This window comes from Sylvia atricapilla, chromosome Z (assembly GCF_009819655.1).
Source record: "Sylvia atricapilla isolate bSylAtr1 chromosome Z, bSylAtr1.pri, whole genome shotgun sequence".
Lineage (NCBI taxonomy): Eukaryota > Metazoa > Chordata > Aves > Passeriformes > Sylviidae > Sylvia > Sylvia atricapilla.
Window position 1 is genome coordinate 24,806,629 of NC_089174.1, and position 24,950 is coordinate 24,831,578.

At 40.3% G+C, this 24,950-nt stretch overlaps 1 protein-coding gene across 2 annotated transcripts in view; it reads right to left on the reverse strand.

Moving 5' to 3' along the window:
* The window catches only part of GRAMD2B (GRAM domain containing 2B), a 30,964-nt gene extending 15,819 nt beyond the window's left edge, over positions 1-15,145 (reverse strand). For both annotated transcript variants that reach the window (XM_066340025.1, XM_066340024.1), the window contains exons 1-2: positions 15,037-15,145; positions 1,699-1,821 (exon numbers count right to left, since the gene is read on the reverse strand). In XM_066340025.1, the coding sequence (XP_066196122.1) occupies positions 1,699-1,821; positions 15,037-15,128 (215 nt within the window). In that variant the 5' untranslated portion in view covers positions 15,129-15,145. The remainder of the gene's footprint in view (positions 1-1,698; positions 1,822-15,036) is intronic.
* Between the last annotated feature and the right edge of the window lie 9,805 nt (positions 15,146-24,950).

Genomic DNA, 24,950 nt, shown 5'->3' on the forward strand with positions numbered 1-24,950 from the left:
TTAGCTTCACCTTTGATTCTGGGCAGTATGTGAAATACTAATACTAAGCAAGCACATTCCTTACTAATGCAACATAAAATGATATAAAACTTAGTAGCTGAGGTAGAAGGCAGTGTACAGAAACCTACAAACTTGTAACACAAGCTGCAAGCTCATTTGAAAAGTGCAACAAAGAATAGGTGCACAAGCCAGAGGATGGCTATGAACTGTGTAGTGTAGTGTAATGAAATCATTAAGACAACCAGCAACCCTACAGGAAATGAAATGGAATTCTGAGTGTCAGTTGAATAGGTAGCTGTACTTGTACAGCTCTCACCATTTATACTAGAAAGCCAAACAAAATCTCAAACTCTAAAAAAAACCAAGCACAGATCAAATTCTCTGTGGATGGCTGGGAAAATCAGTTTTGCCTGTTTTATACAAGAGGAATGAATGGCATGGATTGTTCAGAAAAACAAACAGAAGTCGGATAACTGTTTCTGTTTAATAAACCAGAATGAAGAGAACACGCTCTGAGAGCTATGCGGCACAGAATAAATGCATATTAGGATACTATAAAAACCAGGTACCTTTTTTTTCAGAGGCCCTCAGATGCAGATTGAACAGCAGCAGAAAAAAATATATCACAGGAGTCATACTGAATGACCTGAAAAATATGTTGTGCTACAGATACAGTAGGCAAATAAAGGTGCTACAGAAGTTTCCATTACTGCAGGGTGTGAGTGAGAGGAAGAGAAACCCTGAGTGTTATGGAGGCACAGCTCCATACAAAAGAGATTGTATAGCAATCTGACTTAGACAGCAGAGAAACTGGCTGCATATCTCAGGAGGTCTCCCATATAAAAAAACTCTCAAATATGTGTGTACGTGTATTTGTGTGTTTATGTAAAGTACATGCCAATCTGAAACAAACAGTAAGCCTGACAAAAATCTTATGTTTAGCCTTCACCAAAAGCAGTCAATTACAGCATATGAGAGGTAAGACTGCAATGTTTGGGAAAAAAGAAATGATAACATATTCCTTCATATACCTTTAACCTCAAAGGTGCTCCATGAAATTGATTTTTTTTTAAATATTTGCCTTGTGACCAACACAAGTGTCAGGCTGACCACTGACTTTTGCACTGACGTTTGAGTTGACAAAGTGAAAGGGATGCAAAGGTTAAAGCCACCTGCGTGAGATTTTAGTTTCTTTTAGAAGCACTTAAAACACATTCCAGTTCTCCAGCAAAAGATGAATTAGTGTCTTCGTGGGGACATTACAAAAATCTGATGCAATATATGGCCCAGAGTCCAAAATCAAAACTTATGTCATAGTTTTACCATGGACAATCAATATTCCAGAATGAAAGTGTTCTGGAAACAAGCCAGGACTAAAACTGCAGCTCAGTTTGACTGCCTGTCAATTTGCTTATGAAAGGAATGTGACTAGCAGTGGCATCAAACAGCGCAACATATTACTTCCTAGAACAGGGGAACTAAGCCAACTCAGAGTCTAAATTCTATTGTGACTACTTGCAGTGGTTAACAGAGCAAGCAAGGAAGATTCCTGGATTCCAATTCACTTGCATAGTGTGCAAGCTTGTATCATCCACTAGGATATCTGATAAATATTGCTACTCAGGGTAGCTCTGGAAGTGGGTTGCAGTCATTCTAATCATCTTACTAGAAGAAAACTGACAGTGTTTCTGATATTACCTAGCAACATCAACTTTCTTCCGGTCATCAAAATACTCCATTTCACTGGTAGGGGTCTGCAGTGACACAGTGGGTGATTTTCCAGCCTTTCTTTTCTCATCAGTTCCATTTTCTCCATCTGAACTGCAGGGATAAAAATAAATAATTAAACAAATAGAAATAGAAGTGTGTATTACAGCATTCACTATAATGATGAATGCCACTGTAGTATGTTGACAACACAGCATATATTAAAGAAAAAAATTGTAACATATATTTTTGTTGAGATCCTGAAAAAGTCTTTGTCTGCTGACTTGACAGTACTATACATCTGAGCTCCAGTACTGGAATTCCAGCAATGAAGAAAGAAAAATTGAAATACTGTCATGGATTTTTCAGCGCTCATAAAATTTGTAGCTCTAGTTTCTGTTCTGAAGAGAATGTCTAGTCTAGGAAAAACTGCTTTGCATGTTCAGTACGCAGACTCAGATGACTAATGGAAATTAATTTGATTGGCAAGCCAGAGAAAAACATCTTGCATGACAGCACTAGATGCTTAGCAGATTATTTGTGGCTCAATATTGCAAGAGGAAGATGGGTTCTATTTTGCCTCTCACTTCCCTCTTCTGTGAGAGTCCACATGCAGAATTTTCACAATAAAGGTTTCTCTCCAAGTATAAAAAGCATTTTTATTTTATTTTACGCTTGTAGCACTGCTACCACAGTGCACTGTCTTTCCACAGCACATGCCACTGCTTCAGAAATGTGTGTTAAGGACCCAGACTCTGAAGGCTAAGCAATGTGCCATAAGAGCCTCACCTTGGCTTCCCTTTCCATAATTTTCCAGCAAAATGACAACTCAGAAAATTTAGAGAAAAAGAACTGTTATTAATAATAAGATGTGAAGAATAGTGTTACTTTAAAATGTCATGACAAATACATACACGCAGGCTTCAGGTTCATGCCTGCATGAATCTGAAGCCTCAGAAAAATTATAGGATGCTCTTAGGATTAAAAGGGAAAGCCAAACCCTTTTGCCCACTAATTTTATGTCTTGCTTAAATGACTCCGTTTACAGAAGCTTTCCATCATAATGTTTAATTTCTGCAATTTTACAGCAATACCACAGCCATCATGTGACACTGTCTTTACTATCAACAGGTTTTTTTCTTACTAAGACAAAACTTTTGCTAACAGGTGTTCTCTAATTTAATCTTTTTAGGAAGGGCACAAAAAGATCTTTCGCTTTTATTACACTCTGATAAGTAAGATCAGAAGATATGCCTCACAACACCTTAACTGAGGTCTAATGAGGTGTTATCCTACCTCATAGCTAAACTAGAGCTTATGTCACAGGACAAATGCCAGGATTCTCAAGGCATCTTGTACTTACATAGAGCAGCTATTTCCATGTCTAAGCCTTCCTCAGCACCCTTAGCACTCCCCATCAGAGGGGCACTGAACTCTACTCTGTAAGACACACTTTATTAGAGCTGTAATCCTTTCAATTATACACAAAGCCAATAAGGGGAAAAAAACCCCACTGCTATTTCCCCATAACTTCACTCTTGGATCGAGCTCTGCCTTGACCACGCATCATCAGCTTTTGTTTTCACTTGACATAAATGACAACTAAATAGGCAATTCATGAGATTCAAGTGGAAGCCAATCTGATTGAAAACCCGAATAAGCAGCTTTATGCTGTTTGAGATTTTAAGCAGACAAACAGACCACCAACTCAAGGTGCTCCCTGCAAACACAGGGGAGTTTGTATTCCAAAAGTCTGCAAATCCCGAAAATGCCTTATTCAGAGTCTTACTATATTTCTATTGCCCAAATCCCTGGGCTCCAAGAGTAGCCAGAGAATAGCAGAAACGAGTGGGATGAGGAACAGGGTGAGTCAAAACTGACACGTTCACAAAAAGCAGCTTAGCATGGAAACTCCCAAGTGAACGGGATTACATAACACAGCATTGTTTTTGGGATTAGTTGCTTGAGCCTGAAGCCTAACTGGTGTCCATCACTGCCTTGGTCAGCCTGCTATTCTCACATGGCAATACTACCAACTGATCAAGGACGCCTGCCTCATGCCTCAATAGTACAAATATCTTTTTAAAAAACCTGTAACACAGGTTCTACTGCTCACACCTATCAGCATGGTTAGATGCTTTGCAGCTTTTTTTACTTAAAATTCATACTCCCTTTCTTTCATCCATTCTTTCTGTCTTCCCTACTAACTTCTACTACTCTTGAATCTGCAGTGTCTGAACCCATTCCATCTAGCTGCTTTCAGATGGCAGAGAGCTCATGCATCCCAGTATGCTAATCCTGCTGACAGCTGTGTGTGGGAACACTGAGCTAACTTGTGCCAGCCTGCTCACCTCCCCAGGATGCCTTCTGCAGCTGAGAACAGCTCACCCATGTAACACACGACTCTGACAGTAGCAATAGGGTGTATTCCTACTAGCTGATATAGTTTCACTATGTCTATCCTTCACCCTATGTCCTTATACCTCCTTCACTTAATGAAAAACTACAGATGGATTTGTCTTAATATTTCTGATAATTATAGCTCCACACAGCAACTAAGTTACTAGTAGGCGCTTTTGAAGTATCAGAAGAATCTTACTTTTCCTTCCCTTCATCAAATTACAGGTAAATTAAAGCACTCCTCACATTCTCACGAGTGGGTCAGTAGTCACAAATGCTTTGTTAAAAGAGCATAAAAGTCAGGAACAACAACAAAAAAAACTAGATGAAGAGCACTTAAAGAACAAGTGATTTCCACTATAACTGTTGGGAGTAGATGCACATTAAAGAACTTTGCAAATGTCAGGGGCAAAGTGAAAGAACTTTGCAACATTGGGATCATTGAAACAAAAACCAAAAAAATCTCATAAAATTGGTACTACCAACAAACCTACTAAAATAATAGCTAAATGAAAAGAAGTCATCTCTAGTTTCCAAATAAAGAACAGTTGTCATAGGGAATATTTTCAAAGCCAAGTTCTGCACTTACAGTGGATCACACATTACATCTAAGCTAGTTAAAATAAACATCAGTTGTGTTCAAGGGAGAGTGCTATGAAATACATAAACCAAAGCAGTGAACTAAGTTCCATTCTAATGTAGTTCAGAAACACATTATTCATCAATAAATTTTAAAAGTCGGAGGAACTTCACCTCTTCTGATCTGAATGGTTTCTGGGAAAGCAAAACTTTGTTTTGCAGATGTATGTCAAGTTCCTTGTATTGCATAAAATTTTCTGAACTTTCTTGTTTGGCATTAACCTTCACCAGGATCTGAAAAATTCAGATTTCCTGTGAAAGTTATAGTGCACCACATCAATGGGAATTTTTCAAGAGAAAAAAGGTTAAATACATTAATCTAAAATGGCAACTTTTCCTCTGTTCCCTTCAAATACAGTTTGAGTAAGAAGTACTGAACAAAAGCAATGTAAAAGAGAAGTGCTACTAGGCCACAGTTTGGAAAGCAAACCTCAAGGAACAACTGCTGTATTTGACAGCCCCGCTACTGAATCAGACACAAACACATCTCAGGCATACAAGAGAGACCAAAATTTCAGAACTATATGGTGGTTGCTGCCTTCAATTCCCTGCAACCACACGAATCTTTCTACAAAGCTTCCTCAGGACACCCATGCTACTTGGTCTGCCTGATAACTGCTCTAGAAGTTCAGAAGACACAATGAGTTGTGACAAACCAGTCCCTCAGTCCACAAACTGCAGATTAGTTATGTAGGAGGAAAAAGGACCTGTTGAATAATTAGAGATGTTAGGTACATTTTCAACTGTTTGCAAAACTGAAGTCAAAGCATATTTCCCAAGGGTTTAATGTGACTCAGCATTGGTTCAACTTTCCTTCTCTGGATGGAGCATACAAATTAGACCACCAAGTTACCTTGGAAGCCCTGTTGGTCCAGTTTCACTCGTGTTATAAAAAAAGGACTAATTGTGCAATAGCAGTTAGGCTGCTATATTACTGCAAAGGATCAACCAAAGTAGCTGGGAAATAATTTCTCCCACAATGTCCATAACCTTGCTTGGTACAACCCATGAGAAAATATTCATCACAAATACAATGTCATTCTGTATCTTTTGGTTCTGTTGGATTTATTTGGTAGCTGTTGGCAAACTAACAGGATTTGACAAAGTAACCAAAGTAGTGTGAACAGTCCTAATGCTAAGAGATAGAGTCATTTAACAATTCTTACTCCCTTACATGAGTCTGTTCAGGTAAAGGACTGGATTACTTTCACAGAAACTTAAAGTCAAAGGGAGAGACTCCAAACATTTAAGGATCCCAAATAAAGATGACAGACTTCGTCAGGTTTTTAAAAATAGAGAGGATGGAACAGGATAAAGAGATTTATTTAGGCAATATCCAAAAGACATACCAGCAACACGTTTCAAGTGGAGATGACCACAATAGGGTAAGATGGAATGTACTGATGCTTGGAAGGATATTGCTCAGCATGCTGCAGGTCACAGGTCTCCTCCTAAGCACTTAACTTTCTTTGACCTATCTCATGCTATAGAAGTAATCATCTCAAACTACCTTTCGCTAGGACTAAAGTCTTAAACTTTTCTTTCAGAAGACACGTCCCATCATTCTACAAGACACTTTTTCTATGCCACACCAGTCTGAACAAACCTTTTTTGCATGTGTAATCAGATTCTGGAGTGCTTTATCTGATGAGCTTGCATTCATACTATACACAGTTCAATTACTTCACACCTGGAGTGTGAACCTTTCCTGTAAAAACCTTTCCCCTGTAAAATCTCTTACTGTCTTCTTCATAGAAAATTAGAATGGTCTTCATACTGGAAAAAACAGCAATAGTGCTAAAATTGAGGATTAAAATATCTGTACAGTCTGGTCACTCAAAGGCAAAATGCTTCCTGCAGCTATACAGCCATGCTCTAGTGTTACGTGGCACCTGGCATTGTTTATGTGAGATAACACATCTCTCAGAAAAGGATTCTCAAAATAATGTTGTGATTTCATCTACTTCAAAGACCACACACCATTCTTTCCATGCAAATGGACAGCCAAACACTATCACTAAGACTCCAAAACTATCAGAACAGACAGAAAATGAGCTACAGCTATTTTATCACAAAGATGCAGAAAGCTGCTTAACAACTGCTATAATAGATGTTAGATTGACATAATGTATCCATTTGGTATTAGTATACTTCCATACACTTGGTACACAGCTTGTACTTAAGGCTGAAATCTGAAGGAAATAAAGCAGCTGATACTGAAGTGCAGGATTTTTTATGTCTTTCGTATGCTGAATCTACAGCCAGCAGATATTCTACCAAACAGAGAGAGCAGAAAGAACCAGTGATGGTGCGGAGATGTGAAAACCTGCATGGCAGAGAAGGTCAGTTTGTCAATATGAATAGGTATGAACTAGACTGAGATTTAACTTCCTCAGGTTGTTCAAGGAACAGGGTAATTCTCTTCTCATGAGATCAAACACAGCATAATGGGGGCAGAGTTACACAGCTGCGCATTAACTGTGTAAAACATGCATATGGATGGGCAACTTGCACATAGACCACATGCTTTTCTAGGCATTTCTAGGATGAAACATCTGTAGGCACAGCTGGAATCTTGATGTCAGATGGCACTAAAAGAGAAAAAACCCAATTGTTCAGGACTTCCTCAAAATCTGAAACTAATTTTATATATCAAGTTAATTAAATACAGAAATGCTCTATTCCACATCTATCTCTTAGAATACAATTACTGACCTGTGAACAGTTCAATATATTTGAGTTGCAACGTCTTTATCAAAAACACAAATTAAATTTTAGAGTTAATACTGAACAGAAACCCCTTCAACACTGTTAAGGACAGAAAAAGCCAAGGTTTTCTCCTCAACTGAATAGACATTTCACATAATAACTAGATCAAGTTTCACAGTGCCTTACCACTTGGACATCAGCAAGATCACTGTGACACCGCAGACGTCATTAACAAGTATGTAAATTCTCTGCTCTAAATACCATCTATTATTAACTGTCTGTATTCCCTGTCTAATCAAAACCAGACTGCTATCAAGTTCCATAGAAAAAAAAAAAAACAGAAGAATTCCCTGTGCTCTGAAACAAGAGACACTATAACAAGATATTTTACTAAGTTAACACTAGAACAGGAACACAAGCCATTTAGCTCTCTTGTCTTCTCAAGAGTTTCCGTTTCATATATCCACTTCAAAAAGCAAAAGCCCTCTCATACGTATTTTCACTCAACTCCACAAGATTCCCATCATGCAATTTCCATGGGAATTTCAGTAGGATGACCAACAACTATTTATCTGAACATAGACATAGTCAAATCTAGCACACAACAGAAATCTTTGACAGACATATTTCTGGAAGAGAAAAAAGAAAATTAAGCTAAATACACTCATTCATCTCTACATTGGATGGGAGCATGCGTTTTTCTCATTCCTTAACCTGCTTGCATCCTTTAGAAAGAAACATTTTCATATCTCCTAGTTCTAGCCTACCTAATCTTCTAACCCAAAGCAAGACAAAAATAGAATCACAATTCATACTGAAAAGGAAGACTACAGTCTTAATTCATATTTTTATCTTTAGTTTTCAGAGGTGACAGGAGAAAGGGAAGAGAAAAAATTCCTGATTTATGACTTCTTCAGGGTGCAAAAAAGAGAGTGCCAAGTTCACCAATTGTTCAATACCAAATTCAATTAAAAACAAATACTGCATCTATATACAATTTGCATGCTCAATACTGCCATCTATCAATCAGAGCTGTTCCTTAATTCAGGCAGAAACAACACATAGCTATCTGAAAAAATAAAAGCATCTTTACAAATGAGGCCTGATCACCACAGAACAAGTATAAAGGTTTGGCCTCATTGCCTGAAGCTGCATCTCTGGTTTCAGGAAGAGAACTCCAGAGAAACATACCTCAACATACTGGAAGACTTGGATTCCAGTTTTTCAGTATTAATTGTGCTTTTGGAAAAAACTAAGTAGTTACATCAGAGTCATAATACTTAAATACTCATAAATACTTAAAAAATAAAACAAAACAAAACAAACAAACAAACAAAAAAACCCAAACCACAAAAAACCCCCAAAACCAAAATGAAAAAAAAAAATCAGACACACACAATTATACTAATAGCAGTTATTATAAATGCAGTTAGAGATGAAAGCAGAGGTCTGAGAATGATCTTATCAACACTTTTACTTCATTTTCTGTTGTTAAAAAATGAAGATGTCATGAAACTCTTGACCATCAGCTTCTGTTCTATAGTACGTTTAGAAATAATGACTCACTATGCTGCAGAAAAAGTGTTTCAATCAATGTACATGAGAAAAAATAGTTTTGAATCTTCTGACAGGTTATATACAAAGAGAAGGAAGGCTGGATTTTCTCATAAAGCAATGTCTTTGAAAACTGGCATTGATAAAAAATAATGCAAAATCACTGATTTCTCTGTTTAAAGTGTGCTACATTCTGCTCCTACATACCTTATTTATGTTTTTGTGAGGTTTCCCAGGAAAAATAGTGCACAACAAAGCCAAATAAAAAACAATTACATGAAAACAAACTTTTCATTGCGTCTGTGCTTTAGCATGCTTTCCTTGTTTAAAACACAACACTAATCAAGGACATAAAATTTGAAGTTCCAAGGAATACCCAAGTACATTTTTGATATTTCATCATGCATATCACCAAGGACAGTAGCGAACCATTCAACAAGGATCTGACAATGCTGAATTTCTCATTATTATCTTTTCAGCCTATGACTACCCTTAGTGTCTTGCTCATGTGTTCATGGAAAAGACCAGACAATGTGGATAATTGAATACAAAAGCTACTATTTCACACTAGGAAATACTAGCTCCCAACAATGGGTCTAACCAACACCAGTCACAACAGTGCCTTTGACTGTGACACTGAATATAAGAAACCATTTTCCTTCCAGAGTCTTGGAAAAAGGTAGTTTTACTAGAATTAGATGTGATATATTGTAGCCAGACACCTGTTAAAGACAACTGGATTTTCTATTTTCACAATTTTTTCTTCTGTTTTTCTGTCACCATGACACTGAGTCTGCAAGCTCCCAAAGCCTGCTTCCTCAATCTGAGCCTTTCCATTGGTACAAGCTGTCCTCCATGGGAAAACACACTCTCTTGCACGCTGGCCATAGCACATTCACATGTATTGTAAAATTTCTCAAAACCAAATAGGAATAATATATAATTCTGTTATTTACTGGACTTTCGTAATATAAACTTCCTACTTGTTGAGAAAAAGGCTGAACAGATCTAAACAGCACTTCTTGAACTAGCATAGCATAGATGGCAGCTACAAAAGTACATCAAGAGTCTTTTGCCTACGTGGTCTGTCTTTCACAGATCAACTGAAACTATAGCCAGAGGGCTAAACTGAAGACATGCCAGGGTATGGCATATGGGATGTACAGAACAGCTGTTTCATAGTCAGATAACTATGTTTCCCTCTTTTACCTACAGAGGGCACAGGCTTCAGTCTGCCTCCACGTTCTCTGTTCTGCTGAAATTGTCTGCTGCCTATTTGCAGCCTACATATTATTTCCTGCCACTTTTTCTGGAGCTCATTAATCTCCCTAACCTTAGTGTGCTATTTTTTCAAGGACAGAAGCAAAGACAGTCAGTGTGAGGTAGACATTTAGTTCAAGTAACACAGGTCTGAAAAGTTCCATTGGAAAGGGTATATGTGGTTGTGGCAACACCTGTGTACAAAGCATAAAGATCACTAGTCTCAGCAGTGGCCTAATTAGATAAGCACATAACTTCTAACAACATGACTACAACATTTATGGAGATGGAAGTAAGAAGACAATACTGTGATGGGATGTTTATGCATCACCTGTCAAATACCAGCAACAAATCCTGCTGCCCAAAGCTGTAGATATTATGTTGCCTAACAAGCACTTCTCACAGATTGCATATAATAAGTAAATACATTAGCCACATGTGGCACCCAAGCGGAAAGAAAAAAACTATTCAGATCCACACCATGCATTTAAACCTGGAAAAGATATTTTTAAGAAGCTGCTTTTATAACTTAAGCATGCACATAAAGTGAGCAAAGTAGGAATGGCAGGGAGAAAAAAGGGAAAAAGCAAAAGTGATCAAATAACATCATCATGAACAAATGAAGGTTCAAATCTAGACTGGAAACTCCTGTCACACCACAAATTTAAACGTTTCATTTGCAAGCCTCTCCTTCTTTAGAGATCACGTGTTACAACTTTCGCTGTAAATGTAACAAAGAACTACGACGGAAGAATTAAAAAATATGATACTTAGTATGTGTTAGAAAGTACATACTTATATCTTTTCCCCTTTGCAAAAAACAAACAAACAAACCTCAAAAAACCAAACAACAAACCAACAAAAAAACCCCAAAACCAAACCCAAAACCACAACCAAAACAACCAAACAACCAACCCCCCCTTCTCCCCGCCACCACCCCCCCCAGCCAAGTAGTTTGGTTACTGGAAAGGAGTTAACCTAGATTAAGGTTGAAATAAAACTTTAAGTCAGTTATAAATAATTTCCCCTTGTTTATCTGCATTTTGTGTTTTTCTCAAGTAAGAGACTTAAAAAAAATTAGTGAATTTTGATTAAGCACAAGTCAGTCAATTAATTTTGTTTTAATTTATCAACTGATAAACAGTTATTAAGAAACATCTGTTACGGCAGAATAGTATGCCAGACAAACAAACCATAAAAATCACATTCTCCCTGCCCAATTTGCTCACAAGCACTTTGCTCGCAAGCATTTTCCACTGTTTGCAGTAGCATATTTTCCCCAGTACCTGCAATGCATTTTTGCTAAAAAACAAAACCAAACCAAACCAAACCAAACCAAAAAGTTAAAAATTTAAAACCTTCCACATATTTCAGACTCTTAAGTCACAGGCTCTTCATTTCTTTAAGTTACACTAGGTAACTGGACATTATCTGATTCTGTAAACTACGAGAGGACAGAATGTGCCACTTAATGTTAGCAGAATCTTGCCATACTGTAGCCCATCACATCACACTTATACAGACAGATTGAATCATAGCAGGATTGCCAGTGGTACCAGAAAGTGCTACATGGACTTTGTCAGAAGCATGCATGGGTAAAAGCAGAGGGATGCTGACAATGAAGTGCTTGCTATTACTCCTGTGCTGTTTCTCCTTAATGTGCCACACTCTTATTTTCAATGTTCAAACATCTGTTCCACCAGCTGTCCCTGAAGCAAGGCTGACAACTTGTATAGAAAGTCCAGTGCTACCACAAATAAAACACATCCAACTTCCCAGTCAAAAACAAAAACAAAAAAACAAACCAAACCACCAAAAAAAAAAAAAAAACCCAAACCTCTAAATACAGAGCAAGGGTTAATTCCTTTTTGGTCCCTTTTGGTCCAAGGCCACATTAGAATGTAACGGTTAGGGAGCTCCACTTGGAAGGTTTTTTCTGTCCACAATTTTTTAATTGTCTTGGAAGGAACTCCACATAAGGACAAACTTGTGGCATATCACTATTTTGGGTCTGCATAATAACAGTGCCCATCTTCCGTACAGTATTATCTCTGGGGCTACAACTCACAGAGATCTACTGGAAACTTTGCAAATATATAAATATCACTAAACATGCCAGAGTAGCCCATTTTCTGAATCAGTATGAAAATACTTAATTCTTCTGAATCACTGTTGGATAAATACAAACTTCCAAGTTTCTAATTTTGAGACACTTAAAAAAAAACTAATCCAAAAACCCCTGAAAAAAACAACGCCAAAATAACATAAAATAGTTTTACAGCTTCAATCCTTCAGATGCATCTGTCCCCCAGGGAGCCTTTATGGTGGTAGCAGCAGCAGCATATTAAGCTATAAAGTTCTTCTTTAACCTGAACAACATTTTAAGCATACCTCCAGGAAGTACAGGTCACTGTATACACATAAATCTTTTTACACACATGAGTCTCCCTCACCCTGAGATTTGGAAAACACTAAAGATTCCATAAACCTCTATAACCCTGCTAGCATTTTTTTCAAATGGAGGTCATCATGAGCTCTGTTGGTTGCATATTGTTCCCTGGAAGTACATGAGGGGAATGAAACGCCACCAAATCCACATACACTTACATACAACATCTTCTAAAATCAAAGCTTCAATAATTCAGCTTGTAGCAATCTCATTTCTAGCTGAATTAAAGCCACATTTCTGCTCTTGAGCTGAATAATCTGTCCTGAAACTTCACATTAGCCAAACCAAAGATACCTGGCTTTAAGATACCTGGTGAGGTCAACTCCCCACCAAATGAACACGAGAGTTTCTCAGTAAAATGGGGCTGGAAAATAAATTCCAATTTTGTTTCCGAAGAGCAAATGCTTTAACAATATTCTAGTTGAAGACAAAGCTTTTCAAGTTTTGTTTTTTTGGTTTTTTTTTTCCTCTCTCTCAGTCTTTTCACCCTCCTGCTGTCAGGTTACTATTGCTGAACACTGTATCTTAAAGTGTAACAGACTGCCTAGCTCTTCCCTGCATGACACCTACTGAACAGCAAAACCTGATAGCTAAAAAACCCTAGAGAGTCATAGTGAGTAAGACTTTGTTTATCACACTGGCTAAGACTGATCTTGCTTTTAAAACTGTTGACTGATGAAAGACTGAACACCTGGGGGAAAAACAGATGGTCAGCTACCCATGCATGTGCAATGCCTGTGAGATCAAGCTCTCCATATACTATCTTAGACTCCTAGTTCTGTTTTCAGGAGAAAAATCAGATACAGATCTTGCATACCTGAACAACTTCATTAGGTTCACTGGCATAATTCTGTGCAGGGATCAGGATCCAAGGCTTGAAGTCAGAAGACTCTAGAGAAGGTCTGGGAATTATGTTTCATCTGTAGTGTGAAGTCACTGATGTGATTACACCATACAGGATAAAGGACACTTAGAAGACACTTTGATTCCCAGTGCTCTCTAGCAAGCAAGTTATTTCTGGTAACAGATTTCACTGTGATACATACTTTATGAATACACCTGCTTAGAGATCACACATATAACAGCTGGGGGAAAAACCCCAAAACCAATACAGACTTTCTCAGAATTTCTTTCAAGAGAAAAAGCTAGCTGCTAACTTGTTTACCTTTCTACTGGAAGCTATTTTAAGATTAAATATTTGCGAAGTAAAGTTCTTTGGGAAGAGGAATCATCCCAGATTAGGAGAAAGTTAACTATTTTTAATTTCTTTTGAGGAGAACGCCCCACGTTTTACTTTCTTATTTTACAGATACTTGACTTCCCAAACACTGTCCTTGGGACTGCCAAGACTCATGTGAATTGGGAGTCTGGTATGGAAACAGACAACTGTTTGATTCCAGCAACATTTTCACATGATGGTCATTGCCATGGCGCACAAACACCTAAACAACTTGAGATCTCTGCAGGAAGCAAGAAACCAAAGCAGGAAATGAATTTTTAACTCTTGATGTTTCCAGTCATCATCAGAGGCTGGGAAGGGCAGCAGCCTCAGGGGAGTCCTCCTACCCTTCTGGGCACTCTGACTTCCCTTACCTTCCATCAGCTAGCCAAGCAGACAGCCTTTACCAGCCAGCACAGCCTTCTCTTCATCAAGAAGAATATTTTCGACCTCTTCACCTGCTCATTTTTTACAGTACTTCTCAGGTTAAAAAGCAGAAGTGTGAGTATGGGTATTGCCATGCTGGGAAAGGAGCCCAGTGGGGAACCATGCCAAGATGGGCAAATGACCACCATTCTTCCTGAGAAGGGACATCTTCCGCTTTCTGGGACATCAGAATGAACTCCCGTTTTAACGTCTCTTGCCTGTATCAGAGTTTGTGAACTCTCCCCGAAATTGTGGGTTTCCTAGCACCCAGAGGAAAGGATCACAGCTTCCCACAGAAGCCCGCGCACATTAACACAAGAGATAAAGCACAACTACTGTATTTGAGTGCCACGGCTCAGAAAGATTTTTAGGCTGTTGGGTGAAATTACTAGAATCAGCATTCACAGGTCTTGCTCCTAAAACTATAACTTCGGAGTCCAACCCTGAAGTCGAGTGCGGGTCTCGGCTGAGGCGGGGGGCGGGGTGGTGTCCGCGCTCAATTTAACCCCTGAGGCGGAGCCCCCTCGGCGACTCTTCCCCGGGAATTTCCAGGCCGACGCCCCAAACAGCGCGGCCGCACGGCCCGGGCCCCCCGCCGCCCCCGCCCGCCCGCAGCTCCCCGGCGCTAGCCGCGGGCGGCCCGGCCGCAGCCTGGCGCACGGCCCCTACTCACAGCCGCGGAGCGCCCCTCTTCTCCCGCCGTCCAGCGGCCCGCGCTGCCCTCGGCTCCTCCGCATCGCACCGCGGCTCGGTCATAAGCACCATCGGCACGGGCAGCACGACTCACCCCGCCGCCACAAGGCACTCCCCGGGCGGCGGGGCGGGCCGCCCGCTCCGCCCCCGCCGCCCCGCCCCGGGGCGGACCCGGCGCCGCCGCTGGAGGCCGGCGGGAGCCGCAGCTGCCGCAAACCGGTTGTGCCCGCCCGTCCGGGCCCCGCGGCTGTGACCCGTGCCGCCCCTCGCTCCCCGTGAGGCCGATCCCTTACGACCTTTAAATTATTCAGTCGGGACGCTGTCGCGTGAGACGCCGGCTCCCGCCGGCTCCAACAAAAGCCGTCCTTAATGTTTTATACGGGAGTGCAGGAGATACGCGGTTTGACACAGACGCGTATCTCCTGTGGCGGAGAAGGTGGCGGTGGCTGCGCCCTGTTTTCTGTCAGCGCACCTCGCCGGCGACTCGTGAAAGCAGGCGGTAGTCCAAACACTGATGCTGGCCTCTGGAATGCTCTACTACTGTGAACTTCTGAAGTGTTTGGCTGGTATTTCCAACTGCGGCTTTACATCTTGAGCAGACAAGTAGGTGTTTATGCTTCCTTTCTCAACAGCAGCGCCCCATGCTGCTTTGTCTGCACAGAAAAAAATCACAAAACCACTGAATGAATAATGTTGGAAAGGACCAGGGGGTCCAACATTCTGGCTCAGACAGGACTATCCTAGAGTATATGGCACAGGATTGTGCTTCTTGAATCGAGCAAGGAGGACTCCACAACTTCTTCGGGCAACCTGTTCCACTGTGTGGTCACATGCACAGTAAAAAAATCATGTTCAGGTGGAACTTCCTGTGCAACAGTTTCTGCCCATTACCTCTTCTATTGCTGGGCACCACTGCAAAGATCCTGGCTCTGTCCCCTTGGTACTCTCCCTTCAGACACCTACTGACATTTATGAAGTCATTCCTCAGTTGTCCCTTCTTGAAGCTGAAAATACCTAGCTCCCTTAGCCCTCCCTCAGAGGAGAGATGCTCCAGACTCTGGATCAACTTAGTAACTCCCTGCTGGACATCTCCAGGAGCTCCTAGTCTTGTACTGAGCAACCCTGTACTGGACACAGCACTCCAGATGATGCTTCACCAGGTCCAAATAGAGGAGAGGGATCTCATCCTACAGCCTGCTGGCAGTGCTCTTCCAAATGCAGCCCAGGTCACCATCAGCCTCCTTGGCTGCAAGGATGCACTGCTGGCTTATGTATAGTGTGTTGTCCACCAGGACTCCCAGGTCTATTTGGACAGAGGTGCTGCAGGTCACCCCCAGCCTGTGCTGGTACCTGGGGTTTTTCCTCTCCAGGCTCAGCAGGACATTTGCCTTTGGTGAATGTCAAAAGGTTCCTCTCTGCCTATCTCTCCAGCCTCTTCGGAAGGGCTTCACAGCCCTCTGGGGTATCAGCCACTCCTCCCAACTTTGTGTTGTCAGTGACATTGCTGAGGAGCCTCTGGCCCTTCACCCAAGTCATTGATGGGTAAGTTAAACAAGACTGGGCCCACTATTGAACCTTGGGGGTCACCACCACAGACAGGCCTCCACCTAAAGCCTGTGCCGTTGGTTATGACTCTGGGATCTGCTGTTCAGCCAGTTCTCAATCCTCCTCCCTGCTTTCCCATTCAGTCCACTCTTCCTGAGTTTGCCTGTGAGGATTTTGTTAGAGACAGCGTCGAAAGCCTTGAAGTCGAGGCAAACAATCTGCTGCTCTCCTCTCATCCATCCAGGTAGCTCTTTTATTGTGGAAGGCAATCAGGTTGGTCAAACACGATTTGCCTTTAGTGAATCCATGCTGACTGCTCCTGATCACCTTCTTGTCCTCCCTGTGGACAGAGGTGGCCTTCAGAATGAGGTGCTCAATCACCCTTCCAGGGACTGAGGTGAGGTTGACTGGCTGATAGTTCCCTGCATCCTTCTTCTTTCCCTGTTCGAAGACTGAGGTGACATCGGCTTTCTTCAGTCCTCAGGCACTAGTCCTGATCTCCGTGACCTTTCAGAGACGATTTTAATGAGCACAACTATGATGTCCATCAGCTGTCTCCTGCGTGCATCCTGCGTGCATCCTGCGTGCATCCTGCCAGGGCTCGTGGACTTGTGTATGTTGAATTTGCCTAGGTGTTCTCCAATCCAGTCCTCCCTGACCAAGGAAGAGTCCACCTTCTGATGTTCCTTTACCCTGGTCTCCTGGGTCAGAGACTCCTGAGGGCTGGTCTTGCCAGTGAAGACCAATAGAAAGGTCACATTCAGTAACTCTGCCTTTTCTGAGTCTTCTTAGTTTTCTTTTTGTTACTGATGTATTTAGAGACATTCTTCTTGTTGTTTTTGACATCCTTGTCCAGATCTAATTCCAAATGGGCCTTGCCCATGTCTCATTTCTACTAATTCTGACAAAATGACCTAATACTGTGCAAAAAACCAGCAAGCTGGGTTACCCCTTGCCTTCCTTGGGCCTGTGCTGGCAGAGCTTTGGGGCAAGTTGAGTGCCCTCAGGAAGGTTAAAGTGGCATTTGCCACAAGTTATCTTGCATGGCAGGCACAAACTGTCAACATACCTATGAAAAAATCTTTTTACTACCCAGTTAGAATCCAGTTAGGTTTCAGTCTGGTGAACTAATGTTTTCATAAAGCTAAAATGGACTCTGTGGTTCTAAGTACACAACCAAAGGAGAAGATCCTGGGGTGAGAGTTCAAAGTAACATGTCTAGACAAAGGTCTATTTTCATGTTTTAATAAAATTAATAATACAATAACTTCGTAACAGCTGAATATTCACATGAGCTAAAGGGAGAATACACAGAGTAGAGTGGTTTCTTTTAGTGAATATTTGTGTAGAAGGTAGATACTAATGTACATTTCAGATTGAGAAGCATATGAAGCAAATTAATCACCTTTGAATACTTGATCTTTATGAGGTGCAAGAAATAAGTTTTAGGTATTGTTGCAATACTTTCAAGAAATCAGTGATAAGAAAGAGTAGTTAATGGTGAAATGGCTCAAGACTGCCATAGCTGTTTGGGCACACAGATCCTGCCAAAAAAAGTGAGATTGCTGTATGACTTCTGCTAGACTCTGTGGGTTTAATTGGCTCCAGTAAATGAAAATTTATAGTATGTGCTAAGATGCATAGAAAGGAAGACATTTTAAATGGCTGTATTTCTGGGAGGCACCATTAACTAATGTTCATGTAGTATTTAACATAAAATTCAAGGCACATGTGGAAAAGAAGTCAGATTTAATTTTAATATAAGAGTGATTATTCAGTCTGTTAGGCCCTATACCTGTGAAACAGTGATTGCTGCTATTCTTCACTGTTGAGCACCTGAATGCACTTGCCACTGCTTTGCAGAGCCTCTCCCACAACCCTTACACCAGGTACAACCTGTGACAATATAACAGCATCTCATTTATCCAACCATAACAGAATAGGAGCCATTTCACCTGCCTGGACTATGAGTAGAGCTGGAACTGAGAGGGCTGGGAGAGGCATCATGTGTCTATTCAGGCTCTTTTCTTGAGTGCAGCAACCTGTGTGAGGTTTTCGGTACCCTGAGGATTGTTCTTGTGTAGGTATGCACTAACTGAGCATGCACTGGAGGATTGGAATCACTAGGAAGAGTGACTGCCCACCCCTCATCTTGTTTTTGGAGGCTTTCCATTGCACTAAAAATGTATTTGCTAATTTAGTCCTCATTTTGAGGCAGACTTACGAATAATTGAATAATTCCCGTGTAACTATACACAGTTCAGCAGAAGTGCTGGGTTTAGTAGGTGAGAAGCTGACTTTTAGATATTTGAATAAATAAAATCTGCTTTCTTTTGAGTGCTTAGATTTTCAGTCTATCAGGTTTAACCGCCTGTTTAGGAGATAAATGCTACCACTGACTGTTTTGTTTATTCATTGCCAGAGGTTCCTGTCTTTACGTCAGCGGTGTAAGAACTAGACAGCAGTTGCTTGGTCCTCGGGCTCAGTCTCTCTTGTAGTTAAATCTGGCTCCACTCCCAAGGTGTGCAGAGCTTTCTGATTTAAATAAATCTGTCTAGTCACTTAGTGCAAAAGAAACTTACATTCAAATAAATTGAGGCCTAAAGCCTCAACACTAAAAAATGAATCCTTGCTTAGTAATTTCTTCCATATTATGATATCTTAGCTCTTATCAGAGACTTGCCTCTGGCAGATTGCCAACACACGTGTGCTTACTCCAGTTTGCTGTTACCTGATAATGACAGTGGAAGTAATAAGCAATGAACCAGAACTATAGCTTGTGAGGTTTTTTTAAGATTTGAAAAATCTTCAAAAACTCTGTGGCCGAACTCTGTCATACCACTTGGTGCAACAAATCCAGAGTGAGAGGGGACACTCCTGAGTGATAAAAGTTCTGAATACCAGGTTTCTCAGTAATATTCAGGGAGGAGTGCCTTATATTAAATAAGCAAATGCACAACTGATGTGAGTGGAATATACTTGAAAAACCATATGCTTTTATTATGATCAAATTTTTCATAAAAAGAAAAAAGAACCCCACAAAGGATCTTTTACTGTACTGTGATAATTGCTCATATATACAGATGCAGTAAAGCAAATATTTGAAGATCAAGCTGTCTCTAATAGAGACTCGTTGTGAGAAAGTCTGAACTGTGTTTTTCTCTAACTGCTGAAGGGCAGATTGGGGAGAGAAAGAGAAAGTAGTGTACTATAAAGTTACTGATTACTTTTTAATGCTGGCGGTACTGATGATGTGGAATAGACATGTTCCTGCTCTGAAGAGTACATTAAACCTTAGAGGGGATTCAGAGTTCTCAGTAATTAGGACCTTCAACATTATGTATAACACAGCAAAGGATAAAAAATTAGAGATGAAACAGTAGGGAAAACTTTCATTGCAAAATAAAAAGATTTAAGTTCAGATTGAGTTCACTCCCTGTCCCAAGTTAAGACCTGCTATCCCTATGTCACTCCTGGGAAGGCTCCTATCTAAGTTGTTCTTAAAACACCATCAGTGTGTCCAGACCACCAATTCCAGTGTTTGCTATCATCCTGGGGATGCCCTTAATCCACAACATAATTTTGAATCCTTGTTAATGGAATCTAAAGGCATTACCTGTTAATTTATTCAATATGAAGAACAGTGAACACCTGTCTCTTGTTTCTCCTCATTTTCATCTTATCTTTAGTCTCAGATTAAAAAATATAAATTGCGGGTTTGGACTTTCTTTTTTTTTTTTTTTTTTTTTTTTGTTTGTTTGTTTGTTTGTTTGTTTTGTTTTGTTTTGTTTTTCCCTATGAACTGCCTCTGGTATGTTTAGGTATTTTCTGAAGCATGATCCCCCAGACTGGACACCAGTAGTCTTATGAAGGCTGTATAGAGAGGAGTTAAAAAAATTACTTCATCTGTCCTATGCACAGTACTACTGGTCATATTTTGTGTTAGTGTTTGTGTGAGACTAGCTCAGGTTTAGTATTCAAGTACTATGACCTAATGAGGCTTTTTTAAATGTCAGCTGAGATGTTGTTCTCTAGTATATCAGCAGCAAATTGTAAGACTTGACTAAGTATGACCATTTACATATACTTTGTGCATTTTGCTCTGTTTTCCTTTTTTCTTCTTTCCAATCAGTTTCTTCAATTTATCAGAATAGTTATGAATCAAATCTTGGAGGACATAAAGAAAGAAAGAGTAGAAGAGCCTAATGAGACACATTGGAATGGTCAGTATAAAAAGCAGTGGAACTGCTACCCATGCCTAGAGATTCATGGTTAGGATGTTGCTGTTGAATTATGAAAAAGACAATCTAGCTGAAAATAGACAGCATTAGAGATTGTCATAATCAACAAGGTTTATTTCAGTACAGTCATTGGGACTGTTCATAAAATATTTTTCAGTTTATCTAGCAAGTATCAACATGCCTGAATGTGTGGAAACTTCTTTGCAAAGAAACAAAGCAGATTATGAGGGGAGTGGTTGTAAGCATTCTCAGTACTTTGAGCACATTTCTCTTCAGTAGGGAATTCTGTATTTCTTTGCAGATGTGAAAATGTATCAAGAAATACAGCCTCAATTGTCCCTGAATACTTTTGCCTAATAGGTCATTATGTATGTCTTGTCTTCAGTTTTCTTTATGATATTCTGCATTGGTAGGATTCTGTGAAAGCTATGCAAATTTCTTGGAGGCCATTGAAGGCTGAAGGACCTGCTAAGTCTTTATACTTGAAATGTGATAGTAAAGAAGTCTTATGTTAGATACTACAGAAATAGGAGCTCTGATAGAATGAGGCACAAATTAATAGCCATTTGGAAAGATGTTGAAACAGGGAAAAAATTCTAATTTCTAGAATTTCTACACAAAAGTCATCCACAAATCAGCTTGTGAGATGCACACTAGAAAAAAAAAAACCAAAACAACTGGACTAAAAAGGTGCTGCAGCATTGGTAGAAGTTACCTGGAGAATCTACAGACTGTGTCTTTGGAGGGTACAAGACGCAGTTAGACAAAGCCATACCTGCTCTGCGCTGGTGTTGATGATATTCCTCAAGCAGGAATGTTCAAAAACAGCGTTCAAGTTACTCAGCATACCTGAAGTATGCTCAGAGTAGATGGAACCAATATCCAAAATAGTCAGTGGAATATAACTAGGGCCAAAACACAGTGAACAGTGCAAGTAAGGAGTGAAAAGCAGTTTTGGCCAGTTGTGTCTTGTTCCTTGCCTGGATTAAGAGTTTAGTAATTTATTTGTTTTTAAAAGTTTGAGATTACTTTATCGATACCCATATCAGGTAATATTTTTCTTCCGAGCTGTTTATTGGAAATAGTGTTGTATGACTATCAATTCCTGTTTTTTGTTTAAGGTAGCCTGGATTACTGTATTGCTAACATATTAGAATACTGTGATGCGTAGATCTTGTAATTTTAAATGATTGTATGAAATCTCATGGCAGCAAAATCTGCTTACTCCATATATAATAAAAAAAAAGATATTTTCATTTTAAATAAAAGAAATGTATGTTTTTATTTAATACATTGTCCAGCTATGCTAAAAAAGTTAAATGCAAGTATTGCTTGTTCTGCTCTGGTGGGTTATATTTTGCTTGGTTTGTCCATCCTCTGATTTTAAATGTCCAAGGAAATCCTGGACAACATCCAAGTGTAACATCTCTGTATACAGATGACTTGGACAAAAATTTCAATCCAGCTACAGCTGTATGGTCAGGGTGTCTAACAGATGATGTGTATCTAATGAATAAGGTGCATGCACATATAAGTACTCAATCTGTGTACCATAAATGAATACATGTGGGTCCTTTTTGGAACCACATATTCCTGAGTGCATGCAAGCAGTCATGATATGTGTAAATACGGTGATCATTTTGTTGAAAAAAACCTTTAGTCATCTGGCAGTCTCTCAAGTGCAGCAGTATGGTACATTAGGTATATAAGAAAATGAAAACAGTCTTATTTGAGGCTAAATTGAATCTTCCTCAAAAAAATATAGTGCCTAGGTTTCCCAGAAGCTCAGGAAATATTTGTTCTTCCCTTTAGAAAAGAAAGGTTAAAGTAAGGAACACAATATAATGTGAAAGAATTAATCATATGACAGTTTTCTCACAGTTTTTACATTAGATGGTGTTGTGAGTAATAAGCTATTTAACTGTGCTTATACAGTTACTGTTCTGTCTCATTTTGAACTGGAGTTATATTACTCTGGGGGAAAAAAACCAAAACAAGTGTAAATTTGTCTTCATAGTCAGGCCATCAAGGGTGAATGCCAAATACCAGATGCAAGCCATTGAGCATTAAGGTGTTTGCCAGTGTTTCAGGTACTCATAATTGAGCTGTAAAACCCCACACTTTTTAGAAGGTGGTATGTGCCTATCTTTTTAACATTATTTTTTAAATTAGTTTGAGCTAAGCCTCAGTCTTAGAGCAGTGTGTTGGAAGATTCTGAGGGGTATAATTTAAATGCAGAATTTCCTTTAAAAAACCTTTCTGTCAAAAAATCTTCAGAGAGGAAATCTGGATGTAAGGTTCCTTTTTCCAAACAAAAAACCATCTGTAACAAAATCATCTTTAAAGTTTACCTTACTAGTTGTAACAAAGTTTTTCTGTTATTTTGTTGTAAGCAAAAGATAGGTAAATATTATTGCGAGATCACAGATGCAAAATGTGAGTCCTATATTTATTTTGTTTGCGTATTGTAGTGCACGAAATGAGCTATGGGTCAAGACTAGAGTCAAGAACCCTTTTGACTTCAATTTTCATGAGATATTTAGAAAACAAACCTCTCCATGCAGTACATTTTTCTGTAATTAAAAAAAAAAAATGTTTATAATTTTTACCTAATACCAGTGTTACTGACAAATGTGTGGTGGTGCATGTTTTGGATTTTACTTTGCTTGTTCTGTTATATGAGTTATTTCCAGAAAGTTTAATGTAAAACGGTTTGTTCTTTGTGCCCCCCTCCTGTTCCTTTCCCTTGGTTCATCCCCAAGTTGTTTGTCAAATATTCATTAAGTGTCAATCATTAGTTTGACACATAACCCTCTGGTCCTGTCAGTCACTCTGGAGCCTCTCCCTGTGTCCAGAAAATTCCAAGAGAGGTGTCAAGTGATTGGGCAGAATCAAGGGGGTCCCTCCCAGTTGGTTATGATTTGATATTGCACCTGTATGTTATGTTAAGAGTCACTCCTTACTTTTCTGTTGTTGGTTTGTCGCTGTACCCCATTCCTGAGACCCACCCCCCTTTATGAATTGCTCCCCTCAGATCCTCAGAGTCTCTTCTGACACAGAGCCCTGGGGTGAGGATCCACCTGAATCAATAAACTCTGTAGCCCTTTCTCTGAAGAGTCCCTTCTCTTATCTCCTGCCTTCGCCGCATCCCTGCTCTTGGTCAGCCAAGAACCCCCAGTGTTGTCGTGGTGCCAGGGCTGGCTGAGCCAGGCCACACAGGCAGCTGCTGAAGAGTGGTGCCCAATGTGGGGCAGTCAAAAAGCAGCTGATCGGAGCGGCAGTGTGGTGGCTGGTGCAGTTTGGTCCTTGCCTGCTCGACCCCACGACAAAGTTCCTGCCTCCCGTTGGATTTATACCTTGGAGCTGCAGAACCATCGGCACGACACATGCCTACAGTTGCAGCAGCCCTCGTGGAGGGTGCGCTCCTGGAGGGCGGATGGGACAACATCTCCAGCAGCCGGCGGGGAGCCCTCTTCAGCAGGAGGTCCAGCACAGCCGTTCTGTTTTCTACCGGCATCGGAGTCTGGAGTAAGTGTGGAGGCTCTGTGGAGTGGACACTTTTCTCCTGTTGGTTTCAGGAGGCTATGATAGCCTCGAGGCTTTAAGCATCAACAAAGGAGCTCGCTCAGAAATACTGATCTGAGGAGTTCAGACTGTGCGGTCCCTGGTGGAGGGGATGTCTTTACCTCCCCGGGTTCTTGCTCCGTGCCTGATTTTTTTTTTTTTTTTTTGTTCTGTCCTTTTTTATTTTGTTTTTGTGGATTGGCTTCCCCTGGCATGTGGTCAGGGCTGCGAATTCAGTTGCTGATCCTTGTTCTGTCTGTGTAGCACACTCCGAGGGTGTGGGGCTTTGTTAGTGACTGGGCTTTTTAAGAGTGCTGCCATTTGTATTGGTTTTTATTTCGAATTTAAGTTTACGGTTGTGCTGTGAGGACAGTGTTTTGACATCAAGCCACAATGGGTGCTAGCCTTCAACTGTCCAAAAGGGTGTCTTTTATAATGTTAATGGTTTGTTAATGGTTTCTAAAGTGAAGTTCTCCAAGGGACATCTGAAAAGTTTTGTTAGAAAGCTTTTCCTCCACTTCCCCCAAGATTCAGTCACTGAAAT